The sequence below is a fragment of the Rattus norvegicus genome, chromosome 20 (assembly GCF_021556685.1).
Source record: "Rattus norvegicus strain SHRSP/BbbUtx chromosome 20, alternate assembly SHRSP_T2T, whole genome shotgun sequence".
In the NCBI taxonomy this organism is placed as follows: Eukaryota; Metazoa; Chordata; class Mammalia; order Rodentia; family Muridae; genus Rattus; species Rattus norvegicus.
Genome location: NC_141553.1, coordinates 34091033 through 34118813, shown reverse-complemented (window position 1 = coordinate 34118813; position 27781 = coordinate 34091033). Strand labels below are relative to the sequence as shown.

The following is a 27781-nucleotide window of genomic DNA, read 5'->3' as shown; positions in this document are numbered from 1 at the left end:
ACTTAAAGCAAGTGACCAGACCAGTCATAACTATGAAAGAAAATAGCCCTCCCATGTGTCTAGATAGATATTATGTTCAGAGAATCAAACGGATGAAGTTTTACCAAATTTTCAGAGTCTTTTGCTTTGAATATATGTTAGAGCACAGAAAGGGGGATCTTTAAATCATTGTATGAAGTTTATGGGCATTTAAAGACATTGACAAGGTCACACTCTCCCGCCTCCAGACTCATTTAGCACACACACCCAAAGATACCTGCATTGGAAGTTTCTAGAACTTCCTTTGTGGCATCAATATTTGTAAAAACAAAAAAATATATATAATTTCAAGGAAAACATTCGTGTGTTTTAAAAGAAGGCTTGCCCGTTTCTTTTCAAGTGAGTTTTGACTTCATAGCATTTTCTTAGATTTTTAAAGATCTTTTAAATTCATGGATTTTTGGCTCCGATAATTAGAGGGTCTCTGTCAACCCAGTCAACAGATTGTCCATTCGTTCCTAGTTCCAGCTCAAAGGGTTTCCCCCACCTGAGGCAACTTTTACTTGGAAATACAAATAATATCTTGAGTCTTGAAGACATGTGTTAGAGATTGCCAACCTTGACCTAAATGCATTGCCTTTCTAAATAGCACAAGGACTTGATTCATGGTATATAAATGGTTCAATTTTTAAAAAGCTTTAAAACAGTGTATTTTTTATCTTTAATATAATCTTCACCTCAATTCAGTTCCTTTTCATATGTATTTTATTACCTGATATAACTAATGATTTTCTTTAAGCCAAGAGCCCGAGGGAAGGGATACCCATGTCCTTGCATTATGGTCCCGGAAAGTGGAAACTGTAGCCATGGAAGTCTAAAAGAAACCACGGATGGTAAAGAGTGTCGTGGCTAAGTGCTCCTTCCAGAATCATGGAGAAAGGATCCATTGAGTAAAGTAAAAAACGAGGAAACCGTCTCAGAAACCGTGGGAATGGCTCTGCTCTGCCTTTGTCCAGCCTATTAAAAAACACTCTGTTCACTCATAGATTGACCGCCTCCAAGATCTAGTAAGGAAGAGTGAACAGGGTCTTGGCTCTGCCGAAGGACTCATTGCAAGTCTTCAGGATTCCCAGGAGAGGCTTCAGAGTGAGCTGGACCTGACCAAAGGCAGGCTAAAGGAGACCAAGGATGCCCTCTTAAATGTTGAGGTAATTGCATGATGCTACTGTAATCTAAGTGTCTAAATATAAAAATACAATTGGGCCACTTAAAGCCTCTGTGGGCGCCGCTATATAATTACTGTATTAGTTCCTTGGACTCCCATTAAAGAGTGATCCAAATGCCGTGATTTGAGCTCAACTGAAAGGGCTCTCTGGGCTAGATGTCTAAGACGAAGCTGCTGACAAGGATACTCTCTCTCCTATGTCTCTAAGAGAAACTGTTTTTCTGCAGCCTTTTGTAGCCCCAGAGATGGTTTTGCCTTTTACAGCATTTCTGTCTCCGCCTGTCTCCATATTATCAGCTCTTAAGTGTGCTGGTCATACTGGATTGGGGAGTCTGTTGCTCCCACACAGCCTCGTGTCAATTAAACTGCATAAACTCGTGAGCAGTGAAACCGTGGGAGCACTGTTTCCAAAGAAGGTTACATCCTGAGACACTCTGGGTCTACGGGCTGAGATCTCAGGAGCGCCTTTTACAGACACAGTTCAGCCCAGGATAGTTAGCATGTGCAAGTTCTTTTCCTGGCCGCAGCTGCAGCTTTCACATCTAACAAACAGAGCTTTGCTGTGAAGTACAGGTCTCAGGAGGCTCCCCCTCCCCTCCCCCACTCTTAGGAAGCAGAGCAAAGTTTCAGAGTCTCTAAAACTAGGAACACGGTAGACAATAGATGAGGGCTCTCCATGTCCTCCCTCAGGGGTGATCCGGAATGTGGGCTTCAGTCAGGCGGGACTGGTCTTGTGGGAATTCTGCATCCACCACTCACTACGTCACTTGGACAGAGCTGCATTTTTCTCCTTGACCCTTTAATAAGGCAGAGAGCAGGATAATAATACTTTTCATATCACAGTTATAAAAGTTAAAAGGGGCGAGCCGAGTACATTATAGTGTTCAGCAACGTGTAATCACTCAGCTGGGGTCGCTTTTAGTAATAGTATTGATTTTTAGCTTAGAATTGGTGATGCTGCATTTCCAATACTGTGTATTCATGGTTTACCTAGGGAATGATTGAGTGTATTTTAAATACCAATTAGATTTTATTTTTGAAGTCTGTGACAAAATAGATGGCTTCTGTTTACCTTTCAGTAGTGGCTATATGATACAACAGTGCTAATATGACAATAAGATTGCATGCAATATATAGTACACTATAATAATATGCATTATAGTTAATATATGTGATGCCATACACTGTCTACAACCTCAGTGGTAGCAGTTCTCCACATATCACTGAATGGAATGACTAAATCAGATTGAAAGGTGTTTTTTTTATACATTAGCAAAAGTGAAAGGAGAGAGGAAGGTATTTTAAATTGGTAAACCTCACCTTGGTATGCACCCTATTCCTAGCTTTACTATATTTCATCCTGTAATTTTAGCCTCAGGGACATCTAATACATCTGTCCTCTGAGGTCAGCTGCATTCATGTGCACATGCTAACACAGAGATGTGCACACATACACATAATTAAAAATAAATCTCGATGCGGAATTCCCTTCAATAAGAACTACTTCAAGTATATTTAAGTTGTTTAGTGTTACCTGTTATAGAAAGATGGTTCCTAGGGGCTGAGTGTTGGGCGAGAGCAGGTGCCTGAGTTCAGTAATAGTTAGCCAGGTCTGCATTGTCCTGTGGGAGTTTTAATACTGGATATAACTTTAAAACTGCTTTACCCTGTGCTGTCGGCCAGAGTGATCCCAAAAGATTCATCATAGTGACCAAAGGCTAGCCCAGTGTCTGTTCCTGTTTTGCCAGGTGCTCCTAGGCACAACCCTCAGAGTGGTCCAAAGTTGGCGCTTTCGTCCAGATAGTCACATCCAGCCACTGGATCCAGGAAATCACTTGATTTATGTCAGTCTGCAAAGATTTCTCAGGGGCCATGTCATTATCGTAACACTAAGCGCATGGGCGTGTGGCTTCAAGTGACATAGAAAATCATCCAGACAAATTCGTCATAATCCCTTTCACCATGTCGGTGGTACACAGATGCTTTGGACAAGTAGCCTGATTTTAAACTAGAATATGAATTAATTGCAAGAACGTGGCAGTATGATGTATGTTTATGATTTTAAAAGTTTTAATAAATTAAATCCAAACTGTTTAGATAGCATAAGCTGTGATTTAAAGAAAATATTAAGGAGAGAACATTTTCAAATACAGAACGTGTTCCTTGTATCTTGTTGAAATATCTCACTAATTCTCATAGCTAGCCTTTCAGCGGCTGCCATGCTGTTCTTCTGTCTACATTCATGGAGACCGTCTTCACTTGTCCTTCTGCTCTTCAGGCTGAGCTACAACAAGAACGGCATGAGCACGAACAGACACTAGCCACCATGAAGGAAGAAGAGAAGCTGAGGGTGGACAGAATGGCCCATGACCTGGAGATCAAGTGGACTGAAAATCTTAGGTACACAGTGCAGTCTCAGTGTGGGGAGCGTTCTTGTGGGAGCCTCCTAAAACGATGGGCTAGCAGTGTTGTAAGTTAATTTTTCTCATGATTAAATGCAGAGAATTTAGAGTTCTTTTTTCCCCTGGCTTGAATTCAGATTCACTTTTTAAACTTAATTTTTTCTTTAATACAAGAAAGCAGAGAAGTAGCGCGAGATTAGAAGACTGGTTCGTTCTCATGCCTAAGTCTGCCCGTGGTAAAGTAGGGAATGCTCTTGGTCAAGCGACCAGTTTCCTGTCAGGTAGCCCAGTGGCACTCAGACTCACAGACCTGAGGATTAAATGGGCTTTTAGGAACCCCATGAACCCCATAAAGGACCTCCCCTGAGGGAAACAACTCTCTTTACCAAGCAGATGCCTGTGATTTGTTATAGACAAGAGTGCTCCAAACTTCGCCAGGAGTTGAAGCTTCAACATGAAGAAGATAAGAAGTGTGCGATGTCTCAACTGTTGCAGCTGAAAGAGAGAGAGAAGACTGCAGCCCGGGATTCGTGGCAGAAGAAGGTGGAAGACCTCCTAAACCAGGTAGACAAGTCAGCTCCCGCAGTCGGCCATTCCTGTCCTTGGCCACTCTCCAGCGGGAGAAACACAAGCCCTGCATGGTACCTCATTGTGTTTCCTTTTCCACAGGACACACTTAAAACATTCTAAATGTCTTAAGACCAGAAACATAGTCATACCAAACAGTGTGCTAAATAAATCAGTTGTGTATTCGATCCCAAATTCTGAGAAGGATTTGTAACTTTTTCCTTTGATTCTTGAGCACAGCACATAGGCTTTGAATGGGAAAGTCAGCTGGTTTTTGAAAATGTAAAATTATCTGGTTTCTAACCCTTAGATGCCCTCTGGGCAGCAGAAGATGTTCAGTAGCAGTGTCCTGATTTTAAAAACCGTTTGCCCAAGGGAGCAATGGGTATCTGTTTCTCTTGTGGGTTTATGCCTTAAGTACTGAGACAGTACGGCATAAACAAAATGTGGTAGTGTGTCTAGATCTGCATTATTTCCAGGACACTTACAACTGCCATTAAAATAATTTACACATTTCACTTACTTATTCAAACTTCATGGGCTTTCTGCACTCTCCTGGTTAAACCAGTAATTAACTAGATCCAACCATAGGTAGCACCAAGCAAGGTGATCCTGGTAGACTAGTGATTAGATAGACTAACTGTGTGCATCAGCAAGCGAGGGAAGATCCTGGCTACCCTGTAATTAAGCAGACTGTATGCCTCATCAAGCAAGGACAGAACTAAGGCATGGAGCAATTCCTAGGTTAGGGCTGAAAAACCTTAGTCTTTTCTTCCTGTTTATGATTGTGAAGAATTCCAAAATAGAATTAAAAAGTAGACTTCCTTTAAGCTAATTTTTACATATGTAGAAACATGTATTGCCATTTCAGGAATGCTTGAGGCCTGCCTGTTTGTTTCTGGTTTACATAATATATAATGGGACTCTGAAAAAGAACAATGTATGCATGTGTGCATGTTCACGCACGTATGTGTGCATGTGTGCATGCATGTGTGTGTGTGTGTGTGTGTGTGTGTGTGTGTGTGCAATCATTTGAAGCCTTTGGAACAAGAACAAGTAAACAACCTTGCCAGAGGTTGGCTTCACATTAGCACAGCTTACTAGTGGCCTTCTGTAGACCGATTTCAGATTCTTATTTGGGGACCCAAAGTGGTATTTTCCTTCTTTCACATTCTGTACCTAGCACAGGATAGTCCATTCAATTATGTATTAATATAGAAACTATCCCTAAAATCTCTGTGGTATTTTTTCAGCCAGGAAGTGTTGAACACAGACGTTTTAGGGACTGAGTTTGCACTGTAAAGAAATGTCAGCACTTTCCCCATTGTTTTTCCCTAAGTTTATTCTCTTCTCTTTTTATTGTTCATGTGTGCACTCCCATGTACACTGTGCAAGTGTGGAGTTCAGAGGGCAGCTCATCAGGACTCAGCTCTCTCCTTCCACCATGTGGATTCCAGGGATTGAACCCATGCCATCAAACTTGGTGGCTGACATCATCTTTCCGGTTCTGTTCTTGTTTTTCTTGTCATCTCTCTTGCATTAAGTTGTCAGAGGTCATCCTGGCTCTATTTTTTTCTCTTCCCTCCTTCCTTTCTTTTCTTCCTTACTTGTCTTCTTTGTTTCTCTTTAGTGTTTTGTCTTATTTTAATATTTCACTTATCCTACTTTATATTCCATGAACATCTCTTATTTTAGTCCTTGTTGTTGTTGATGATGGTGGTGGTGGTGGTGGTGATGCTACAGCGTCCCAGTATGTTGCCCAGGTTGATCTTGAACTCTGAGCTCAAGCTCTCTTTCTCCCTCAGACTCCCAAGTATTCAGACCTATGGTTGTGTGGCCAGTTTAAAGTGTTGGCCAGCACAGACTGTACTTTCTGGAATAGTGTACACATCACAATTTACAAATAAAGCAACTAGGTTCTAATTCAGCTGTAATATCCAGAAAGTTATAAAGAAAACAGTTGACAATGTTTTTAACGCTAAAATTCTATCACACACACACACACACACACACACACATATATATTTCTATCTTAAGGTGGATTTTATTGTGGTTCATTTATTTATCTCCACTCAGAATATTAGCTGGGAAGTTAATAAAACTGATCCAACATAATTATAAGATGATAGGTTTATTGACTCACAGTGTTAAGGATTCCAACCCATACTTGTGCAGCCTCTGGTGTGGTACCAGGATGTCAGTGGCTGAAAGCATGGTCCCACAGAGGACTTCAGGTCCAGGAAGCAGGAAGGAAATGGGGAGGAGTTGGGGTCCCACAGTCTCCCCTTCAAGCACTTGTCCCCAGGGATGTAAAGCTATGTATCAGGCACATCTGTCAGAAGCTTTGCCACCTCCCAGTAGCAGCCCCCTAAGAGCCAAGTCTATCACATGGGTTTTCAGAAGACATTTACCATCTAAACCATTGCACGAGGTAAGTTTTATGTATCCCACATGCAAGGACGGGAAAAGAAGAAAACAGACATTCCGTTTCCGGATGTGAGAAACAGGCAAGAAAGGAGACACAGTGAGATCTGAAGGCTTGCAAAGCACCTCCTTATTCCTCTGCCCTTCACGGGCAGCTGTAGCTGAGTCCTAACTTCCAGAGACAACGAGACGCTGAGTTGCCCCTAAAACTTAGGAACTTCACCACCCCCACCCCCAGCTTTAGATGGAGTTGTTCTGGCTTGCTAGCAGTGAGGCACAGGGCCACTGTACCACGAAGACAGATGATTCACTTTCAGGGACATTCTTCCCCCTCCTCCTCCTCCCCCTCCTCCTCCTCCTCCTCCTCCTCTCCCTTTTCCTCCTCCTCCTCCTCCTCCCCCTCCCCCTCCTCCTCTCCCTTTTCCTCCTCCTCCTCTCCCTTTTCCTCCTCCTCCTCCTCTCCCTCTTCCTCCTCCTCCTCCTCCCCCCCCTCCTCCTCCTCCCCCTCTCCCTCCTCCTCCTCCTCCTCCTCTCCCTTTTCCTCCTCCTCTCCCTCCTCCTTTTCCTCTTCCTTTTCCTCTTCCTTTTCCTCCTCCTCCTCCTCTCCCTTTTCCTCCTCCTCTCCCTTTTCCTCCTCTTCCTCCTCCTCCTCCTCCTCTCCCTCTTCCTCCTCCTCCTCCTCCTCCTCTCCCTTTTCCTCCTCCTCCTCCTCCTCTCCCTTTTCCTCCTCCTCCTCCTCCTTTTCCTCCTTCTCCTCCTCCTCCTCTCCCTTTTCCTCCTCCTCTCCCTTTTCCTCCTCCTCCTCCTCCTCCTCCTCCTCCTTTTCCTCTCCCTTTTCCTCCTCCTCCTCTCCCTTTTCCTCCTCCTCCTCCTCCTCCTCCTCCTCTCCCTTTTCCTCCTCCTCCTCCTCCTCTCCCTTTTCCTCCTCCTCCTCCTCCTCCTCTCCCTTTTCCTCCTCCTCCTCCTCCTCTCCCTTTTCCTCCTCCTCCTCCTCCTCTCCCTTCTCCTCCTCCTCCTCCTCCTCCTCTCCCTTTTCCTCCTCCTCCTCTCCCTTTTCATCCTCATCCTCCTCCTCCTTTTCCTCCTTCTCCTCCTCCTTTTCCTCTTCCTTTTCCTCCTCCTCCTCACTTTCCTCCTTCCTCCTCCTCTTCTCCTCTTCTTTCTCCTCCCTCCTCTTCTTCCTCCTCGTCCTCCTTCTCCCTCCCCCTCTTCTTTTTGTTTTGTTTTATTTTCTTTGAGACAGAGTCACTATATAACTCTGGCTGCCCCAGAACTCTCTGTGTAGACCAGGCTAGCCTCAAACCCACAGAGATAGATATGCCTATCTGTGCTAGAATTAAATGCATGCCACCATGCCCAGAGCCTTCCCTCTTCCTAAACAATGGTGCCTAGCTACTGCTGTAAAGATTCCTCAGCCCATGTTTGATGGTCAAGCTGATGTATTAAGCGGTCCTCAGGTATATTTTGGTATTGTCTTACAAACCTGCTTTCTTATGTTTATACTATGGCTAGACTTGGGATTTTAAAAATCTTTATATTCTAATTAGTTCTTATTTAGCAATTGTATCTTTTAAGTTGTTTGTCTCTTTAAAACATTTTTTCTTTTTAGATTTTTAAAATATGTATGTTTCGCTCAAATGTATGTCTGTGCAGCACATACATGCCTGGTGCTAGTAGAAGTAATAAGAGAGTGTCAGATCCTCCTTAGAATGGAATTATGGGTAGATATGAGCGGCCAGCCATGTGGATGCTGGGAATCAAACCCAGGTCACCTATAAGAAAACCAAGTGTTCTTAACCACCGAGCCATCTATACACCTCCGTTTCGCTCCTTCCATTTTACTGTGAGAGCCAACTCAGACCTTCAAAAATACTTGGGAGCCACTTAGCTCAATATCTAATTCCTTTCCTAAAATTCTATTTTCCGTAAGACTCAAGTACAGATAAAACTGTCAGCAAAGGTCATGGCTTCTTTGTGGAAGGAGTGGCTGTCATTCCAGCTTTCAGTGCTGGGACCTTTTCTACCTGAGACTTGCTCTGGGTGGCCTTACTGTCCATATTTCTATCAACCTTTTATTTCCCCAGCATTCCCTTAGTGTTTCCTAAAGTGACTGATGGCTCTCTGCACCTGTCCACTTTTCTTTCTGAAAAGGCCCGTCTATAGTAACCCAGGCTTGTCCAGTGCACAGCTCCATTCCAGCCTTGTCCTGAACCACTTCCGGGATTCTGAATTCGAGCAGCTCCCTCACTCCTTGGGACCAGTAGTCCTGTCACAGATGACCATAAACGTTTCCCATGGCTCTGCTCTCTCACATAGTAGAAGGCGTTGAAGAAGCTCTGCACGGGGATTTTTATAAGGACAGTACCCAGTAATGAAAGTGTTGTCCCCACAACCTAACCCCTGCCCGAGGACTCACTTTCTAATGTCATCCCACTGAGTGGTGGGATGTCAACAGAGGACTTGGTGAGCTGGGCTCCCAAACATCCAGTCCATAGCTTTTGAGGATCCCAGCATGCCTTGCGATGTTCTGTATATAAGTGACCTGCAGTGTCAAATCCACATGCGTGACATTTTCCACCATCCAGCTGTAGTAAACCATGTCCTAAAATATCCTAGTCACCCACCTTTTAAAAGTGTGTTAATTGTTTTATGTGTATGAATATTTTGCTTTGCATGTATGTGTGTATACCCCATACGTGTGCTTGTGGGTGGGCATCAGATCCTCTGAAGTTGGAATTGCAGATGGTTGTGAACTACCATGTGAGTTCTGGGACCTGAACCTGGGTCCTCTGCAAAAGTAGCAAGTGCTTTTAACTTCTGAGCTAGCTCCCTAGCCCCCTATCCAACCTCGTGACATTGGAAAACAACATTGGGGTCTCTAGAGTTCATGCTAGAAAAGAGAATTTAAAAGATATAAAATCACGTTATTTTTTTTTCTCTGTAGTCCTGATTTCCAAGTGGTAGTATAAAAAGGTCAAGGCAGTTTTGTGATTCTCACCTTCTCTTTGGGGAAACCCGTGCCCTACAGCCATTCATACGCAACCACAGCAGTGAGGTTGCGGCTGTCTGAAGGACTTCAGAACAGCAATAGCCCGTCTGTGCCTCTTGGTAACCGTCATATTTTACACTGGACTCAGGTCACATGGTCTAACCTGACGTATCCTGCACAGGTAAGGTAAGTCAACAGGCCCACAGACCCATCAGATGATTTTAGGATCGTCCAATCCTATTAATATCCTAATTAAGACATAAGATCATTTATACAGTGTCTTGAATTTCTCCTCAGAACTGTTGTTGTGCGCATGTGATAATTAGTGTTCTGTGTTTCCCACTCCATTTTACTCCTCCTCTCTCTGGCTCGGTCAGTCTCTGAATGTCCCCTTTCTTCTGTGATCTTTCCTCATAGCGGCACTCTCTGGGTGAAGCTTTGCATAAGTCCATCAACAATGTAAGTGAGCGCACTTACAGTTTGTGCACAAGGCATGTTGCCCTTCTCGTTTTGCCTAACAACACTGCTTTGAAGCCTTAACTTACACAAAGCTAGACGCTGGCACACCGTGTAAGATTTCTTCTGCACACGGGTACTAAAAATATCTAACCTTCAACCGTTTGTTTGTGTGTGTGTGCACATCTACCATACTGTCTTGTTACGTGTATTCCATGATGAAGCTAAGCTACATTTTTCGTCTTAAATTTAAAATTCATCATTTTGCCATTAACCTTGAAAGCATAGTAATGTCCCTGACAAATACTAACTAGTTGATTACCAGAAAATGGGAATAAATGGAAAATGTGTTTTCTTCAGTTAAAAATTTATTTTAAAAAAACATATAACTAGACTTTACTTAAAAGGAATGAGTATTTGGGAAAGTTCATGGAATTTAAATAGAAATAAAATATATTTTATATTTTAATGTCATAAGTTTTAATACATCTCTTTCCTATTAATTATGGCAAAAGAATTATGTTGGGCTTTAATGTAGATACACGTGCAGTAATTTAGCTTTAAAATTATCATTCATATGTTTTTCTTTATCTTTGAAGAAAAATAGATTTATCTGCATATCAAGTTCCATTAATACCTTGTTCCTCTTCGTGAAATTGCAGAGCTGAATGTCTCTGAATGTGTTCCTTGGCTCCTGGGTACCTCAGGGCAGAAGTCAGTCCGTTTCTTCTAGAAAGGGCCTCTGGCGATGCGAGCCTTTCTCAGGGAGTAGAGGATATTAAAGGTGGCCGCTGCCTTGGCTGCTGTCCTGTGAAACCTTCACTCAGTGGAGTGTCAGGCAGCGGGACAGCTATGTGCCTGTGTAACTACTTATAAGCAGAATGTAGCCTGCCCACACTTTCCCAGTCAGGTCAAAGTTTGAGTCTAGATATGTCCTGTGAAACCTTAATGTTTTCATTTCCTACTACCTGAGAAAAGTCAACTCTCCTATCAAATAAGTAAATTAAAAAATCAATATGATTAGCTTAATTTTCTTAATACATTTTAAAATAGATGGCAGGTATATTTATCTTAATTTTGATGAACAAGAAACGCCACATTTAAACGTTCTTGTTAACATTAAAATCGAATAGCTTAGAGAAATAATTTTGACTTGATCATTTCAGTTTCCAGCTCATACCGAAAAATCTCTGATGTATTTGTTGACTGGGATAAGAACCCAAAATGAATGTGATTGTTGCCAAAATGAATTACATTGTATCTCAGAACATTTTGATGACATAACCTTTCCCCTTAGCGGTTAAAGGTATACTAGTTAAGTAAAAACTAGATCATCGACTTGCTAAAAGTACATTATTCAAATGCCTATTTTTATTGTATTTGGATACATTCCCTAGGGAAAAAATAGCATTAAATATTATTAAACGATCCTAGTTTATTTAACCCCTCATGTGACGTCATAGTTGTCCTTGGTCACCTTCCACCCTCACCCTGCATAACCTACATGAATTGTTCCCGTGCAGCTGGGAAGGCAGGTATTCCTCAGCCACCGTACCTGACCCAGCATCCCACGTGAAAGTTCACACTTAGCCAGAGGTGGCTTCTCATAGGCCACCCTTAAAAACATCACGCGATCACTAAAACACCCCTCTTGCAGATGCTTCCCAGTCTGTTTTGGTTAAGGTTGAGAAGATAGCAGGAAACATAACTTATGCTCCTCTGGGGAATGAAGAAGTATCCCTGTGGCTCATCGTCGCTGATTTTAGTGTAGAATCTTCCAAGAAGGCCTTTCCTGGAATTGCCAAACAGAGTTTTCAGAGTGGCCATAATATTATGATCTGAAATATATTCTTCTTTTTAACATTATGTTTTTAACTGAAATAAGATTTTATCGCTTTCCTTCTCCCTGGAGTCTTTAATAATAACAAATTAATATTCTTTAAAACAAAGCATTAAATGTGTCAGCACCAGTAATCTATAATTGTTCATGAAAATGTATGTAAGCCACTGACATCCTGATAAATTCTTCTTGTTGTTCTCGTTTAAGCCTAATTCAGCAACTTCATCCTCTTTACAATTAAGCTGGTGTGACTTACAATAGTCCTGGTTACGGGCTGGTGTTAAAAGAGAGGCCCCTGTTTTAATCCCAGCAGAATCTGAACTGTTCTGACATTGAAGAAATGGAGAAAAGCAAGAAGCAGGGACTGCCGTGGGAAGCTCCATTGCAAGCTCTAGGGAAGTCCTCTGCGCCTGTAATCAGAGCACTTAGGAGCAGAGGCGGAAGGATCAGGGGTGTGGGCCAGCACCCTAGGATACAGGGAAACAACAATTTTAAAAATAAAAAAAAAAAACAGAAAATTCAGTATATGGTGGCCTATACCTACAAGTCCAAGACCAGCCTAGGTAATATGGTGAGACCCTGGCTCATAAACTACAGGCAAACAAAGCAAGAAAAAAAATGAGTCATGTATCTAAATACAGTGTATTTCTTATAAATGCCATTTTGGAGGGGAGGGAAAAAATAAAGGCATAGACTTACTGTTTATGAGGGAGAAAAATCACTTAACATCATCAAGTAAAGCCCAGGGTGCCTTCATCTGAGGAGACCACCCAAAGCGGGCTCTGAGTTCTCCTTCATCAACGCCTCAGGTCAGTCAGCGCACCTTCATGATCTCATACCACAGTGGTGTTTCCATTTCCCCCGACACACTTGGGATATGCGTTCCCCATCAGTGACTTCAGGCATTAAAGACTGAGGATTTTTAAAAATGTGCCCAGAGTCCTAGGACATAAATCACTATTTTATTAGATACATTATCTGTATTTGGTGAAAACTATCAGTTTATACTTGGTATACTTTTTTATAAATCAAGCAAAACGAAATATGTTATTCTATCACGACATACCGAACTATGTCTCCGGCCTGAGTCTCTCTACCTGATGCACTCCAGAGTGTGTGCTGTATACAATACACACTTACTTCGGTAATTAGAGACAAACCTGTTCATCAGCCTGGACCCAGTTCTAATGTGCAGAACCAGAATCTCAGAGGGTCAGGATACAGCTAGATTCAAGGGTCATTTTCTATCCCTTCGGGATAGATTGTATACTTGTGTGCACTTTAACTGTGGAAATAAGGCTAAAGAAGGAGGAGATTTTAAAAAAAAAAAAAAAAAAACCTCAACATCACATTAAAAAGGTTTGTCGTGCCTGGTATCCTGTCACATCCACCACACATCAGCCACCTTAGATTTGAACTACTGGATTTACGTTTAGAGTTAATAATGCAATCTAAATATATGAGATACTAATAAGCGCCTAAACAACTAGATTCGTTCTAGTATTTGTGTTGAACAGCGTCCACGTGTACATGGTAAAGACCCAGGGCACGTGTGAAGGGCTCCACAGAGAGGCAAAGCTTCCTCCTGTGAAATAAATCCCATATTTTAATGCATTTTCTCTCTGACATTTCTACAAAATTCTGTCTTTAACACCATATTTTCTAAAAGAGAGTCAAATTTTCCTTTTCAAACTCGATTGTCCAGTGGTAGAGTCCAGAGAACGGCAATAGCTGTCACCACCGTTTAATTTTTTAAATTGTTTACAAAATATAGAGCACATCACTTAACTACACCTACATCACCTGGTAAGAATTTTTAACATAAAGATTAAGCTTTCTGAGATAGAAATTCTCGTGTCTCTTTAAAATAGGGCTGGCAAGATGGCTTAGCAGCTAAGATTACTGGCTGGTTTTTCCAGAGGACCTGCGCTCGATTCCCAGCACCCACAAGGCAGTTCACAACCCCCTGTAACCCTAGTTATAGGGGACGCTTCTGACCTCTTCATCCCTGCATGCATATGGTGTGCGTAGCCCTCACAAGTAGGCAAAGGCCCCATACACATAGAAATAAATAAACGTCTTTACAAAGTCAATGGACAAACTGTTCAAAATCGATAACACACAAAGACGCAAATACCATGTGGGACTTACTTTGAGTATGACATACCAACCAAAGCAACTGCCACTTCCCGTCCACTGTTCAACAAGTAGCTTTGTAATGTGCTCACCTCTCTAACAATGTCATCGGTCAAGGTTATCCAAACACTTAATGCAGACCCCATCCTCGTTATATTTTATTTTGAATTAAAGCTGCTCAATATTATTACGCAGTTTATATCCACATCAGGATGTCTAAATAATTTCTGTAAAACGTTAGCTCATTTCACACTGCCTTAAAACATCGGTTTCTAGCACCCCGCTTGGCGCACTACCTGTCCTGTCTAATGGTATGCAAGTGTCCCACAGAATAAAGGCCGGTTTCCTGACCGCCGCCTTGCCAATACGTTTTTGCAGTGCTGCATTGCATGATAAGGCTTTCTGCATACCGTTCATGTCGCTGCATTGAACATGAATCCTTCAGTGTTTGTGCTTCCAATATTAAGGATACTGGATAAGTATATTTGACTACTAACTTGCATGTGTCTGTCTTGCACTTAACGCCTATTCCTTTCTAGACTGTGTTTATTCAGATATTAACCATACATTCTAGGTTGGAAAATAACTTTTTGGAGTTCTTTTAAGGTAAAGTATATTAGAGTGCACAGTGCTTAAGCCGGAGAAAGTTTAAACCGCTTATATTTAAATGTATGATAGACGTGGTAATTCTTTTTATATTAAAGTTATTTCCTTCCTCGTAAGTTTCACCTTTAAATAGTGCCAGTCTAAGCCAGTCTGTAATCAGATTAATAGAATTTGTAGCAGTGTGGTCCAGCTAACACAATGGGAGATGTATGGAGGCAGTGAACGTTTAAAGCACGTATCACAAAGATATAAAATACGTGTAAGGCAGTGGTTGGCTTTTTACTAGCCTAAGCCTTTAGAGCTGTGCTTCTCAACCTGTGGCTAGTGACCCATTTGGAGGTCACGTATCACATTATGACCCATAACAGTGGCAAAACTACAGTTATAAAGTATGAACAACAATAATCTTATATTTAGGGGGTTCACCATAACATGAAGAACTGTATTAAAGGGTCACAGCAGTAGGAAGGTTGAGAACGACAGTTAAGAGGATCAGATCTGGGGCTCCTGGCAGCCCAAACAGTTACCAAAGTGAAACCCCATGCCTATTCTCTCTGGATGAATACAGGCCGTGCCAGGGCCTGGAGAGGAAAAGGCTAATTCAGTTTTAGTTCCAACTAAAGGAACTTACAGTGCCAAGGAAGAGCTTCGAGAATGTCAGTTAAGGTCGCACATGTGACACACGCTGTCCCTGGCTTTCCCATTCTAGCAGGTTAACACCATGGAAACACATGGCCGTCACCATGAGGTCCATCATGACACTGAGACTCTACCTGTACGAGGCCTTTTCTCTTGCAAGCCCCACTGGTTGGACAGAGGAGGACTCTGTTCATGTTCGCTGGAATTACGCTTCACACCTCACCCTGTCTTTCTGGGCTTTCCTTAGTAGCCATTTCATCCTGGCAAGCCTTTCATAAAATTCCGAGTATGTAAACTGTAATCCTAGTCCACCACATGGCCTTACCTATTGCTATGGTTTTTTTTTTCATGAAGTTAGCTATGTGTGGTGGCTCACACCCATAATCTCTGAACTCAGATGGATTGCTATAAATCCCAGGCTAGCCCCGGCTGAGCTGCAGAGCGAGACCCTGTCTCCTCAGACTTTTAAGGAGTTGAATTACCTGGAGTCAAAGACCTGTGGTTCCTCCTTTAGCCCCCAAGTCTGTAAAAACCTCTGAAACATGCCATTGTATACAAATTAATAATTCATAAAATTTCAACAGTCAAAACGGCTTCTTTGGAAATAGATAATGAGAGATGAACATCTATGCCAGTTGTGTCCTTTCTCACCAGAGCTTGGCTCTTTCCATGACGGCATGTGCTGACTCTCTTATTAACTTTGTGCCCAACCCTTCCTGTAGCTAATATTTCAGCCAAGCTCACACCACAGACTTATCCCTGATGTTTTTAGCTTTCTTTGTTTGCTAGGGAGTAGCTCGTCCCTCTTGCCGTCCTTTGAATCCCTGGTGAGGCCTGGGTCTTGCTTTCTCAGGAGCTTTCTTTGTAAAACATGCTGCGTAGCCCGTTCCTGCCACCAATCCATCAAAGAAAAGTCATTGCCAATAAACTGAAAGGGCTCCTGCTCACTGTAGAGCACCCTTTCCTGTCAGCTTTGGAGGCCACAGACACGTTTTACTTTGGTAGGAGTGGATGGTGTCTGAGGTTGTTTCCAAGGCATATTTCATTTTTTATCTGGACTTTTAAGTTCCTCTTCTCTTCAGACTTCTAGAGTAAGACTGACTTGCACCATTTCAGGTTAGACTAATCTGTGGATGTGAGCAGAAATAGATAAAATTGAACGGTATTTATAAGTACATAATACACACACCACTTATGCTCACATGCTTTTTGTTCTTTGAAAAGACTTCATTTCAGTTAAAACAGCCAGAGGTGATGCCTGACATACTAAGGCTGATAGTTTGGGCTCTCACTTCCCAGTTTGTCCCCTTCTTCCAGAGGCCCTAGGTTTGGCACTCAGCATTCATGCCTGGTAGCTTTAGCTGCCTAGAATCTCAGCTCCAGGCGATTGGATATGATGGCCTCTTCTGGCTTCTGTGGGCACAATCACAAATGTGTCTATACATGCACACACAAACACACTCACACATCAAATAGATAGTAACAACCTGACAAATCTCTCAAGAGAACAGGCCTTCCGTCCTTACATAATCGTGACTAACAGTTATTGTGTGGTTTCTTGCATGCCAGAAGCTGCCCTGAGTGCAGGCCTATGGTATGGAATGCCCCAGCCACACACAGTGGTGAGGTACAGACACTAGTAGAGGAGACAGCCTTCAGCCGGAATTCACAGTCCTAATAATCGCACTTACGGCCTCACAGAGAAGCCATTTAAGCTTTAGTTAATCTCCTCAGAGCAGTTTACCTTACAGTGGTGTTAGTTGCCTCCTGTTTGTGTTCCTGTTATAAACAGTATATGTATTGCATATCATTGCAGCATAATATATATGTGCATAATTGTACAAGCATGATAATTGGAACATTTTCAAGATAATTTCTGAAGACAGACTTAAACTGGTGATAACTCGAGATCAGACTTTTGGGTTGCTGAAGACGGCTCAACTTATAAAGTGCTTCAGTCAAGCCTGACGACCTGAGTTCAGTTCCTGTAGCACACATAAAGGGAGAGGGAGAGGGCTGACTCTGTGCTGCTTCCCTTTGACTTCCACACACACACACCACACACACACACCGCACACCACACACCACATACCACATGCACACACACACAAACACACCACACACCACACACACACACCAAACACACACACCACACACCACACACACACCACACACCACACACCACACGCACACACCAAACACACACACCACACACCACACACACACCACACATCACACGCACACACCACACGCACACACCACACACACACACCACACACCACATACCACATGCACACACACACAAACACATCACACACCACACACACACCAAACACACACACCACACACCACACACACACCACACACCACACACCACACGCACACACCAAACACACACACCACACACCACACACACACCACACACCACACGCACACACCACACGCACACACCACATATACACACCACACACCACACATACACACCACATGTACACAGCACACACACCACACCACACACCACATGCACACACCACACGCACACATCACACCACACACCACATGTACACACCACATGTACACAGCACACACACACACACACCACACACACCACACACCACACGCACACACACACAAACACACCACACAACACACAACGCACACCACACGCACACACCACATGTACACACCACACACCACACATACACACCACATGTACACAGCACACACACACCACACCACACACCACATGCACATACCACACGCACACACCACACCACACACCACATGTACAAACCATATGTACACAGCACACACACACACCACACCACACACCACATGTACACACCATATGTACACAGCACACACACACACCACACCACACACCACACACACACACCACACACCACACACACACCACACACCACACGCACACACCACACACCACACGCACACACACACAAACACACCACACAACACACAACACACACCACGCACACACCACACACACACACCACACACCACACACACACCACACACCACACGCACACACCACACACCACACGCACACACCACACACCACACGCACACACACACAAACACACCACACACCACACAACACACACCACACACACACCACACACACCACACACCACGCACACACCACACACACACCACACACACACCACACACCACATACACACACCACACGCACACACCACACACACACACACCACACACACACCACACACCACACGCACACACACACACCACACACCACACACACACACCACACACCACACACACACACAAACACACCACACAACACACAACACACACCACACGCACGCCACACGCACACACCACACACCATGCACACACCACACACAAACACACACACCACACACCACACGCACACACGCACACCCAGTAGCAGACGCATCTTCGAGTTGGGTTTTTTCTTGTAGAACATTTTGACCCGTTGCCCTGCTCTTCCCCTTGGGCCAGCGGTGCGTGAAGCACGCCTTGCGTTTAGTCTCTGTTGTATGTGTCTCTGGTGTAGATCTCCCTGCTCAAGCAGAACCTGGAGCTGCAGCTTTGCCAGTCGCAGACGTCTCTGCAGCAGCTGCAAGCGCAGTTCACACAAGAGCGCCAGCGGCTCACACAGGAGCTGGAGGAGCTGGAGGAGCAGCATCAGCAGAGGCACAAGTCCCTCAAAGAAGCACACGTCCTCGCGTTCCAGACCATGGAGGAAGAGAAGGAGAAGGAGCAGAGGGTAAGGTTCCTGGGAAATGTGTTCGAAGACCGTCCAGATTGATGATAGTTAGCCTTAGATTCCGTTTTTAACAGTCTGTGTTCCACATGCAGCACAATGGGAGCCTAACATTTGAAAATGAAATAGGAGTCACCAGCCAACACCCCCCCATCGTCTCTGTCTCTGTCTCTGTCTCTGTCTTTCTTTAAAACATTATACATTTTTCTATAAAGCTGTTCTCCAGGGTGTGGCCTCCTGTAGGGCGTCACAGTGCTTAAACACACACACTAATTGCACATAGCAGCAGATAACATTAAAATAGAGCTAACATTCTGTGTGTCTGTCAAAATGCCAAGCTGAGCACATCTTTGGCTCCTTAGCAGGTAACAGCTGTCACTGTCCTATTCATAGTTTATTATTGTTGTTATAATTTCATCCAAAATTTTCAAGACAGAGACTCGTGTACCCAGGCTAGCCATGAACTCACTCTGTAGTCCAGGTTCCATTTGAACCCCTAATCCTCCTGCCTCAGCTTCCTCAGTGTTGGGATTACAGATGTGTGTCACCACACTCAGATTTTTATCAAATTCTAAATTTGTTTTTACTCTGAGCCCACAAAAAAGAAGGAGGAGGAGGAGAAGAAATGGGCCCCAGGATGGTTGTTTTACTCTTGTATTTTTCCCTTAAATTCTTTTTTCTCTACATACAAGGAATATTCATGATGTAATAAATTGAATATATTTTGAAATATAATTTCCTTATACTATGATCCCAAAGCTAATATGAAAAATTATAACTGTGATACCTTAAAAGGGATTTAAACCAAGTGAATATCTTACTGTATCATTATCATATTCTTCAGTTTTTACTTTGTGTGTGTGTGTGTGTGAGAGAGAGAGAGAGAGAGAGAGAGAGAGAGCACATATGTACTTGCATGTGTGTATGTAAAGACCAGATGTTAATACCAGGTTTCTTCCTCTCCTGCTCCCTTGCTTTGCTTGGTTTTGTTTTAATGAGATATGCAGTGGCCCTCACTGAGCCCGAAGCTCACTGACGACTGATCTGATCTGTGAGTTCCAAGACTCTTCCTGCCCCCTCCTCCCAGTGCTGTGATCACAGGTCTGCCTGCCTATCACAGGGATGCTGATGATCTAAGTGCAGGCCCTGGGCTAAAGAGATGGCTCAGTGGGTAAAACGTTTGCCACTCCACTCTAAGGACCAGAGTTCACATCCTTGGAACCCATGTACAGCCATGCACAAGAGTTTGCATCTTTAATCCCAGTGTCCTTATGGTGGGATAGAAGGTGGGGACAGGAGGTATCCCAGAAGTTCATGGGCTAGCTAGTCTGCTGTGGCAAAACAAGGAACTGCGAAGACCGACTTCGTACACTAAGTACCCGCCCCCAATACACATGGAGAACACACCATGTACATCCGCAGTATACACATGCTTATATATGAGCACATACTCACAAATAAATAAATCAACAAGTCCCGGTCCTTGGGCTTGCACAGCAGGACTTACACTCACTGAACCGTTTCCCACATCCCATTTTATTATAGTCTATGCTAGAATCTCCATATCTCCAGATAGCGATTGCCTTGCTTAATTTTTCTCCAGAGTGGGGTATTCGCATTTCACAGGAAATGCTATGGAAGATTTGACTGCAGTGATGTTTCAGAAGCCCTCACTGTGCTCAGGCAAATCTAACTAAGGAGTAGGCTCTGTGCTCTTTTCTTAGTTACACCCTCCTCTCCTGTCTGTGTGCACAGGAGTTTTTTTCCCTTAGTTTTCAGTAACTTGTATTCTTAACAACTTTAGAAAATGATTTCACTCGAAAACAACCTGAAGCTAAAAGTCTGTATTGTCTGTATTTCCGATTTCAACAAAATGTGTTGAGCCAAACGGATTTCATAATTAATTGTTTTCTATGGAATTGGCGTGCTGAATTCGCTCTCCGTCACGTCGATTTATATCTTGATTTTTGTGAGAATGAACTGACTATGGCAGCTAACACTTCTGACCTCCAGCCTCGGGAACTGTCTTGTACTCCGTTTGCTGTATTCACGCCTAGTAATGTAACTGGCTCTCCCTGTAGGCCCTGGAGACTCACCTGCAGCAGAAACACTCCGCCGAGCTGCAGTCACTGAAAGACGCACACCGAGAGTCCATGGAGGGCTTCCGCGTGGAGATGGAGCAGGAACTTCAGACGCTCCGGTTCGAATTAGAAGATGAAGGAAAAGCTATGCTTGGTATTGTGGACAGGATCAGACTCCTGCCATACTTATTTGTATGTTCCTCCATTGTGAATGTCAAAGTGTCACGTTGTCTATTTAAAATTTAGAACATCAAGATGATGGTCTAAGCGAGCCACGGGCTTTACTCGATGCTACTGTGTGAGGGGGCAGGCAGAGTTCACTAGAGTGTGTCAGCATCCTCTGCACTCTGAGGATGCTCGTAAATGCTTGTCTGTCTTCATGGAACTAAATGGAGGCAGCACACTTAGGGAGCCCAGAAATTAGCCATGGGCCAGCAGCCCCCCAAACACCCACCCATGCACCCAGTTCATACACCTATGCGTGCACCTCACAGTGCAGCCCCATCTCTTCCCTCACACATGCGCCCACACCCATGCACCCATGCCGTCACACACATATCCACGCACACACTCACAAGGGCGCCCCGAGTTGCCGTTTTGCAGTCTACAACCATTGTACGAATGATTCATTTCCCTCGCATCCCAGGATTGGACATTGTGACCGTACGTCAGGTGTATTGATAGGAGTGTCATAACATGTCATCGCAGTTCTACCCTACATTTCCTCAGTGGATAGGGACGTTGGTATTTTCCTGTTCTCATCAGCCTCACATCTTCCTTTTGGGTTGGATTCTTCATTGGTGATGCTGAGTTCCAGACACCAGTCTTGTGTCAGCATCCGTTGGGTCTGGTTACCCTATCGCTCCCATCTCATTTTCTCTGTGTGCTCATCTGGCCGCTTGGCCTTTTGGGTCTTCCTGCTCTTGGGCTCCATGTTACTGTGTATTCTCACTGTAAAGATGTTTTTTATCTGTACCCTTTACGTCCCTGGGCCAGAACTGGTTCGTGTGTATCCATTGCACACTTTTTTTCTTGTAGTTCAGTTTTTCTTTCTCCTTTTCCCTTTTATCTAACTTCACAGCTGTAGTTGTCACCTTTTGCTGGGGACTTTGAATGCGTGTTTCTGGATCAAGCTTCTTGGGTTCTCGTGCATTAAATTAGTGTTTGTTGCTACACGTTGAGACATTGATTTTTAACTAAATCTTAAAATACAATCTTATCATCTCCCCATTGTCCAAAGTCCATGCCTATCCCCACACTTCCTCTCTGATTAGCAGTGTCAACTTACTGAGTTGTCAAAACTGGGGAAACGAGAGCAACCGTTTTCTTTTGTACCACATTCTGCCTGTCAGTTCTTCAATCCTTTTTGCGCCTGTTTCCTCTGGTTCAGTCCTTCCGTCATACTTACATCAAGGCCATATGATTTCTTTGTTTTTTACTTTGATTCCATATGATTTCGTTTTCTGTTTATATTTGTTTTATGTGCATGAGTGTTTTGCTCTTATATGTCTGTGCAGTACATGCATGTTTGGTGTCCTCGGAGGTCATAATAGGATGTCGAATCCCCTAGAATTGGAGTTCCAGACTTGTGATCTGCTGCCACGTGAGTGCTGGGAATCACGCCCTGGCTCTCTGCAGGAACACGTGCTCTTAACCACTGAGCCATCTCTCTGGGCATGCATATATATATATATATATATATATATATATATATATATATATATATATATATTTTATAAGATTGTGATCATAACCTTCCTCCTGACTTGCCTTCTCACCGCCGTCAGAGGAAACTTTGAAATGTTCATACCTTGCACGAGACTTCCTTTTCTAAGTCCATCCATGGTTCCTCATGAGAGTATCTGGCAAGTTTCTCTACTAAAGAAGCCCCTAACACCGTGATGGTCTCTGTGACCCACCCCAGTCACCGACCCCCAGAAGCTTGGATATTTTCGCCACTGAGTTTCATTATCCTTTATATTAACACCTGATATTCAACTTAGCTTCTTGGCCTAGTGTCTTCCCTCCTGGCTTGTGAAGTTACAAAGACACTGTCAAATTTTATTCTTTCCTACGATACTGTGGTCTTAACCACTATAAATGTTTACACAGTATGTGAAATGACTAGGTCCAGGGCCAGGGATAATTCATGCCCATATCCCTGGTATGGAGGAGAGTTCAGATTTCAAGGCCCCAGTTGCATGGTTTACATGGTCAAACCAGCCTAGGCCACATGAGATCCCACCTTAAAAAACTGAAAACTCACCTCCAAACTCTCCTGCATGGAATGACTGACTTCATTCATCAAGAGTGTTTATCAGCCAGTACTTGGCATGGTCTAAGGACATTGTGAAGAAATTCCTATTGGGAGAAAAGTTAAACATTTGTCAGTGTACAATTCTAAATTCCTCGTTATTTTAATGATATCAAACAGTAAAGCATTTAATCTCCACTTTGTCTTCAAACCAAATTCACAAAAAAAAAAAAAAAAAACAACCCACCATTTTCATTTAAGCTGTTGCCGTCCTCCACATCGTCAGCAGAGCGACGCGGATTCCTAGTACGCAATAGTGTTTGACAGTCTACATTACGCACATTCGCCGTGTCCTAATTTTAAAAGTTATTTTCGGGATCTCCTCTAACCCCTTTTCTTTGCGTTCCAGCTTCGTTACGTTCTGAACTAAACCATCAACACGCAACGTCGATTGACCTATTACGGCACAGTCACCATCAGGAACTGGCAGCAGCTAAAATGGAGCTAGAGAGAAGTATAGACATCAGCCGGAGGCAGGTATGGGCCATCACTCTGCGCTGGTGCCTTAGATTTGGTCCCCAACCCTCATGCTGGGAACAGTATTCTGTAGTAGCTGTTAACTGCACATGAAATTTCAGAGGCAATGAGCAACCCACTTTTGCACACCAGTTATAAAATTACATTTTATTTTATGACCTTTTGGATTGAATATTTTGGACTTGTTTGCATCTGAGAAAAATAAACAATGAGCCACGACAACTATCAAGGGTACGGGCAGCACTATTCAGCAGGGCTAGCCATGTCAACACGCCATCCTGTGTCCGAGAGGGCTGTTGTGGTAGTTGGTAACCACATAGCCCGGGTTTGTCTAATACATTTTCAATTTGATGTAGTTTAACTTAACCAAACAGAACAGTCGCATTGGATGACACAACCATACAGAAGGAGTAGGTCCTCTGTAGGAAAACGGAGAACACATATTCCCAACATATTAATTAGCCACTACTGCTTACATTTCTAAAATGTTGCCTCTTGGCCCAGCAGTCTTTCTCCTACTGTGATAATCTGTGGTTGTGGAGATGTGTTCATGGAAGGATGCAGCAGTGGGCACTGCGCAGAGGAAGCGCTTGTTATGCTCGCAGGGTTTACACTTAACAGGGTTCTCCCACGTTAAGTGGTCAGCCTGCAGTCGCTCGTCAGTGCTCGGAGTTTTAAATGAGCCACCTTGTAACCATAGAGGGAAGTTACTTATTCCAGCTGTTCCTGCAATGAAGTGAATGTCTACTTTACTGAACTTGTAGACAACATTGACTTGTAGCAAATCCTTTCTAGATAGATAACTGTGTGGACAGCCCAAAGGCAACCAAAGTTATGTGTGCCTTTCCAAAGAGTGTGTGTGTGTTGGCGGCCCCCTTAGATGAAAATCTTTTTACGATTAAAGGACAATGATACCAGCAGTTTACTACAAGATAGGCAACTTGCTAAGAGACCCATGTTCTATTCTTGGAAATATGTATGTGTGTGTGTGTGTATGTGTGTATGTTCTATTCTTGGATATGTGTGTGTATGTGTGCGTGTGTGTGAGTGTGTGTGTGAGTGTGTATGTGTGTATATATATGTGTATGTGTGTGTGAGTGTGTGTATGTGTGTATGTTCTATTCTTGGATATGTGTGTGTATGTGTGCGTGTGTGTGAGTGTGTGTGTGAGTGTGTATGTGTGTATATATGTGTGTATGTGTATGTGTATGTGTGTATGTGTGTGTGTGTGTGAGTATGTGTGTATGTGTGTGTATGTGTGTGTATGTGTGTGTGTGAGTGAGTGTGTGTGTTTGTGTGTGTGAGTGTGTGTGAGTGTATGTGTGTGAGTGTGTGTGTGTATGTGTGTATGTGTGTATGTGTATGAGTGTGTGTGAGTATGTGTGTATATGTTTGTGTATGTGTGTATATGTGTGTATGTGTGTATGTGTGTGTATGTGTGTATGTGTGTATATGTGTATGTGTGTATGTGTGTGTCTATTTGTGTGTATGTATGTGTGTATATGTGTGTGTATGTATGTGTGTATATGTGTGTATGTGTGTATGTGTATGTGTGTGTCTATATGTGTGTATGTGTGTGTATGTGTGTATCTGTGTGTATGTATGTATGTGTGTGTATATGTGTGTGTATGTGTGCGTGAGTGTGTGTGTATGTGTGTATGTGTGTGTATGTGTGTATGTGTATATATGTGTGTGTGTGTATGTGTGTGTGTATATATGTGTGTATGTGTGTGTATGTGTGTGTGTATGTGTGTGTATATGTGTGTGTATGTGTGTGTGTCTATATGTGTGTATGTGTGTGAGTGTGTGTGTATGTGTATGTGTGTATGTGTGTGTATGTGTATGAGTGTGTGTGAGTATGTGTGTATATGTGTGTGTATGTGTGTATGTGTGTATGTGTGTATATGTGTATGTGTGTGTATGTGTGTGTCTATTTGTGTGTATGTATGTGTGTATATGTGTGTATGTATGTGTGTGTATGTGTGTATCTATGTGTATGTATGTATGTGTGTGTATATGTGTGTGTATGTGTGCGTGAGTGTGTGTGTATGTGTGTATGTGTGTGTATGTGTGTATGTATGTGTATGTGTATGTGTGTGTATGTGTATATATGTGTATGTGTGTATGTGTGTGTATATATGTGTGTATGTGTGTATGTGTGTGTATATGTGTGTGTATGTGTGTGTGTATGTGTATGTGTGTATGTGTGTGTGTATGTGTGTGTGTATGTGTGTGTGTCTATGTGTGTGTGTCTATGTGTGTGTGTATGTGTATGTGTGTGTGTCTATGTGTATGTGTGTATGTGTGTGTGTCTATGTGTGTGTATGTGTGTATGTGTGTGTGTGTATGTGTATATGCATAATCAATCTGACATTGATTATAAACTATCTTTGAAAGATCAGCTCGTAAGTAGTGGTTTCCTCGTTGTAAGGTGAGTGACTATGCTCTCAGGATCTTTCGAGTCCCTTATAGCCATGACATTATAACTACATTCATATCAGTACTTCTTAGCTACGTGGAAGACAGAGCGCCTTACGGTTTTCTCATTTTGAGCACTTCAGTTTGGTTCTGAAGCCTTGTCAGAATGATCACACTTCGCATTCATAGTGTCGTTTTCGGTCTGTCCTATTAATGCAGGAAGGAAATGTATAGAAACCGTTGAGCATTCCGTGTCTTCTTGCAGAGTAAGGAGCACATGTGTCGAATCAGCGACCTGCAGGATGAGCTGCGGCACCGGGAGCACCACATCACAGACTTGGATAAGGAGGTGCAGCACCTCCATGAAAGTATAAGTACGCTTACGAAAGAACTGGAACTGAAGGGGAAAGAAATTCTCAGAATACGGAGTGAGTCCAACCAGCAGATGAGGTATGCAGCACTCACTCAGAAGATGCACTGTTGTCTAAACGACTGTTGCAGAATGCTTAGCGATATGTCCCTATCTTTGTGACGAGTGCCTTCCCAGTAATCATATACTGAAGTTCACTCTTTACTATGTGTGTGGGTATGATGTCATCCGGAAAATAAAATGTCTATATTTTGATAATGGATTTATTATTCATTAACTTTGGAAAATGACCACCATTAACGATTTTTAAAGTTGTATGAGAAAAAGCATTAAAGGAGACAAATTTTAACACTAACCAGAAGCCCATAGCAAACTCCGGAGCATATCTTAAGCTGTTTCCATTAATTTCCCATATATTATAACAAAACGGGGGCATTTCAAAGCTGGTAGAACATAGACATTTTGAAACCTTGACTTCAGAATAACATTTTCTTAACTAAAAATAAATTAAACAGGTTGCATGAACAAGATTTAAACAAGAGACTTGAGAAAGAGCTGGATGTCATGACAGCAGACCACCTCAGAGAGAAAAATATCATGCGGGCAGATTTTAATAAGACTAATGAGCTACTCAAGGAAATAAATGCAGCTTTACAAGTGTCGTAAGTCATTGCGTTCAAGAAAATTCCTGTGTGGGTAATAAACTGAGGAGCACTGTGTCTACGCGCAGCCTAACTGTTGGGATCCATTAAAGATGGTGCCTAGTGAGGCAGGCAGAAGTACATATGTAGATATAATTGCAGTGTGATGTGTTTGTCCTTCGATTAGGATAAGGCCACTGAGTGAATTGTTTGATTTGCTGCCACAGCTGCAGGTCTGCTAAAATAATACACACGCCCCCTCCCGTTGGCACATGGCTTCTGCGATAACATCTCAAAGTGTGCTCATTATGTAATGTGAAGTTGTTAGCATATTGTGAACAATAGAAATGTTATAAGCCTATGCATGAGCCAACGATACATATATTACAACACCCAAAACATCCTTCAGAGCAAACATACATTGTAACAATGTGTGTCCACTTAGCAA

The 27781-nt window shown here is 43.0% G+C and overlaps 1 protein-coding gene across 40 annotated transcripts in view; it reads left to right on the top strand.

Annotated features, from left to right (window-relative positions):
• The window catches only part of Fam184a (family with sequence similarity 184, member A), a 124572-nt gene that overhangs the window by 80858 nt on the left and 15933 nt on the right, over positions 1–27781 (top strand). For 18 of the 40 annotated variants that reach the window (XR_015644883.1, XR_015644882.1, XR_015644881.1 and 15 more), the window contains 8 exon segments: positions 1026–1187; positions 3483–3604; positions 4020–4170; positions 18823–19035; positions 21114–21267; positions 23777–23904; positions 26588–26772; positions 27208–27354. Coding sequence is in view for 27 of the 40 variants with exons in the window: in NM_001427095.1 (NP_001414024.1) it covers positions 1026–1187; positions 3483–3604; positions 4020–4170; positions 18823–19035; positions 21114–21267; positions 23777–23904; positions 26588–26772; positions 27208–27354 (1262 nt within the window). In the remaining 13 variants the exon portion in view is untranslated. 40 annotated transcript variants of the gene reach the window in all.